Source organism: Alligator sinensis, unplaced genomic scaffold (genome assembly GCF_000455745.1).
Source record: "Alligator sinensis unplaced genomic scaffold, ASM45574v1 scaffold137_1, whole genome shotgun sequence".
Lineage (NCBI taxonomy): Eukaryota > Metazoa > Chordata > Crocodylia > Alligatoridae > Alligator > Alligator sinensis.
In genome coordinates this window covers 645,348-647,324 of record NW_005842545.1, presented here as the reverse complement: position 1 = coordinate 647,324, position 1,977 = coordinate 645,348, and the positions used below count along the sequence as shown (strand labels likewise).

Sequence of the window (1,977 nt, the reverse complement as noted above, 5' to 3'; positions counted from 1 at the left end):
CGGCACGGTATCGGGGGGCCCCCACCCCTCCCAGCCCCATCCTTGGCCCCACGTCTGGGGGGGGGGCCCGCAAGGGCCGCAAGAAGATCTCCAAGGCTGACATCGGTGCCCCCTGTGGTTTCAAGTGAGGCATGGGGGTGGAGGGGCCTGATTCAGCCCAGTTCTGGGGGATGGTGGGGCATGATCCTGGGGAGACTGAGGAGTTATCTTGGGACTCCCTAATCCAGATGGGGGAGGGGACTGGGATGAGCGGAGCCTGAGGAGGCCAGGAGGGCCTGATCTTGAGGGGTGGGATAAGGGAGGGCCTGATCCTTTGGGAATGGGTGGTTGGGATATGGGGGGCCTGATCCTGGGGGGATGGAGGGACCCAATCTTGGCGTGGTAGGGTAATGGGGGCCTAATCCTGGCAGGATGGTCTAAGGGGGAGCCTGATCCTGCTCCTCTATATAAGAGTCTGATTTCTCCACACACTGCCCAGGCACGTCAGCCACGTCGGATGGGACCCCAACACTGGCTTTGATGTATGTAATGGGGGAGGGGACAAACACTTGGGTCCTGTGTGGTGTGTGTGCACGTGGATTCTGGATGTATGGGTTTCCCGTGTGTGTGTGTATGTATGTGTTCATGTGTGTCATGGACTCCTGGGTTTTCCATGTATGTCCTGGATGTCTGGGTTCCCTCTGCACGTGTGTGCATATCCCTTGGACACCTGAGTCCATGTCCCTTGGGTTCCTGAGTCCCATGTGCACATGTGGGCATGTCCCACGGACTCCTGTGTCCCCTCTGTACATGCATGTGCATGTCCTTCAGATGTTTGGGTCCCTTCTTTGTGTGTGTGTGTGTGTGTGTGTGTGTGTGTGTGTGTGTGTGTGTGTGTCCTGAACACCTGGGTTTCCCATGTACCAGCTCCCCTCATGCTCTTTGTGCCTCCTCACTGGGAGCATAATGGGCCATGTGCCTGTCACCTGCAGATGAACCAGCTGGACCCTGACCTGCGGACACTGTTCTCTCAGGCTGGCATCAGTGAGGACCAACTGGCTGACGCTGAGACTTCCCGCCTCATTTATGACTTCATCGAGGGCCAGGGAGGCCTGGCTGCTGTCAAGGAAGAGATGCGGCGTCAGGGTAAGCACCCCAGAACCAGCCACATCCTGGCCTGTTCCATTTGCCCATTTCCCAGCCACTCCACCCTAGAGCTGGGCACATTGTGGCCTGTTATACTTGGCTATTAACCCCAGAGTTGGCTGCATCCTAGACTGTTATAGCCACCCATTCCCCCCCAGAGCTGGCTGTATCCTGTCCTATTATACCCAGCCATTCCGCCCCAGAGCTGGCTGCATCCTGGCTTCTCATACTCAGCTATTTTCCAAGCCACCTCACCCCAGAAAGCTGCATCCTGGCCTGTTATACTCAGCTGTTTCCCAGCTGTTCTACCCCAGAGGTGGCCACATCTTGGCCTTCTATATTCATCCATATACCAGGTTTTCCTTCTCCAAGAACTGACTGCATCTTGGCCCATTCAACTTGGCTGTTTCCCAGTCATTCTGTCCCAGAGCTGGGCATATCTTGAGAGCCATTTCCCAGCTGTTCCACCCCAGAGTTGACTGCATCTTGGCCTGTTATTCTTACCTGTTCCCCAGCTGTTTCTTGCACAGATCTGGGCACATCCCGGACTGTTATACTCAGCCATTTCCAAGCCTTTTCACCCCAGGACTGGCTGAATCTTGGCCTGTTATGCTCAGCTGTTCTGCAGCTGTTGTACACCAGAGCAGGTTACACTTGGCTGTTCCCTAGTCTTTCCACCCCAGAGCTGGTCTCATCCAGGCTCCTGGGTTCTTCAGGATTCATTGGCAAGGGTGGGGGGGAACTTGATTAAGGAGGCCTAATTGCCATTCTTCTCTCTCCACAGGTCCCTCCCAGCCCTCAGCCCCACCCAGCCGCTCAGGCCCCCTACCACCCCCAGCTCCCCCTTCTGGC

The 1,977-nt window shown here is 56.4% G+C and overlaps 1 protein-coding gene across 1 annotated transcript in view; it reads left to right on the top strand.

Moving 5' to 3' along the window:
• The window catches only part of WAS (Wiskott-Aldrich syndrome), a 6,841-nt gene that overhangs the window by 2,863 nt on the left and 2,001 nt on the right, over positions 1-1,977 (top strand). Inside the window, exons 7-10 of the mRNA XM_025213664.1 lie at positions 7-124; positions 479-521; positions 972-1,125; positions 1,910-1,975. Coding sequence (XP_025069449.1) covers positions 7-124; positions 479-521; positions 972-1,125; positions 1,910-1,975 — 381 coding nt within the window. The remainder of the gene's footprint in view (positions 1-6; positions 125-478; positions 522-971; positions 1,126-1,909; positions 1,976-1,977) is intronic.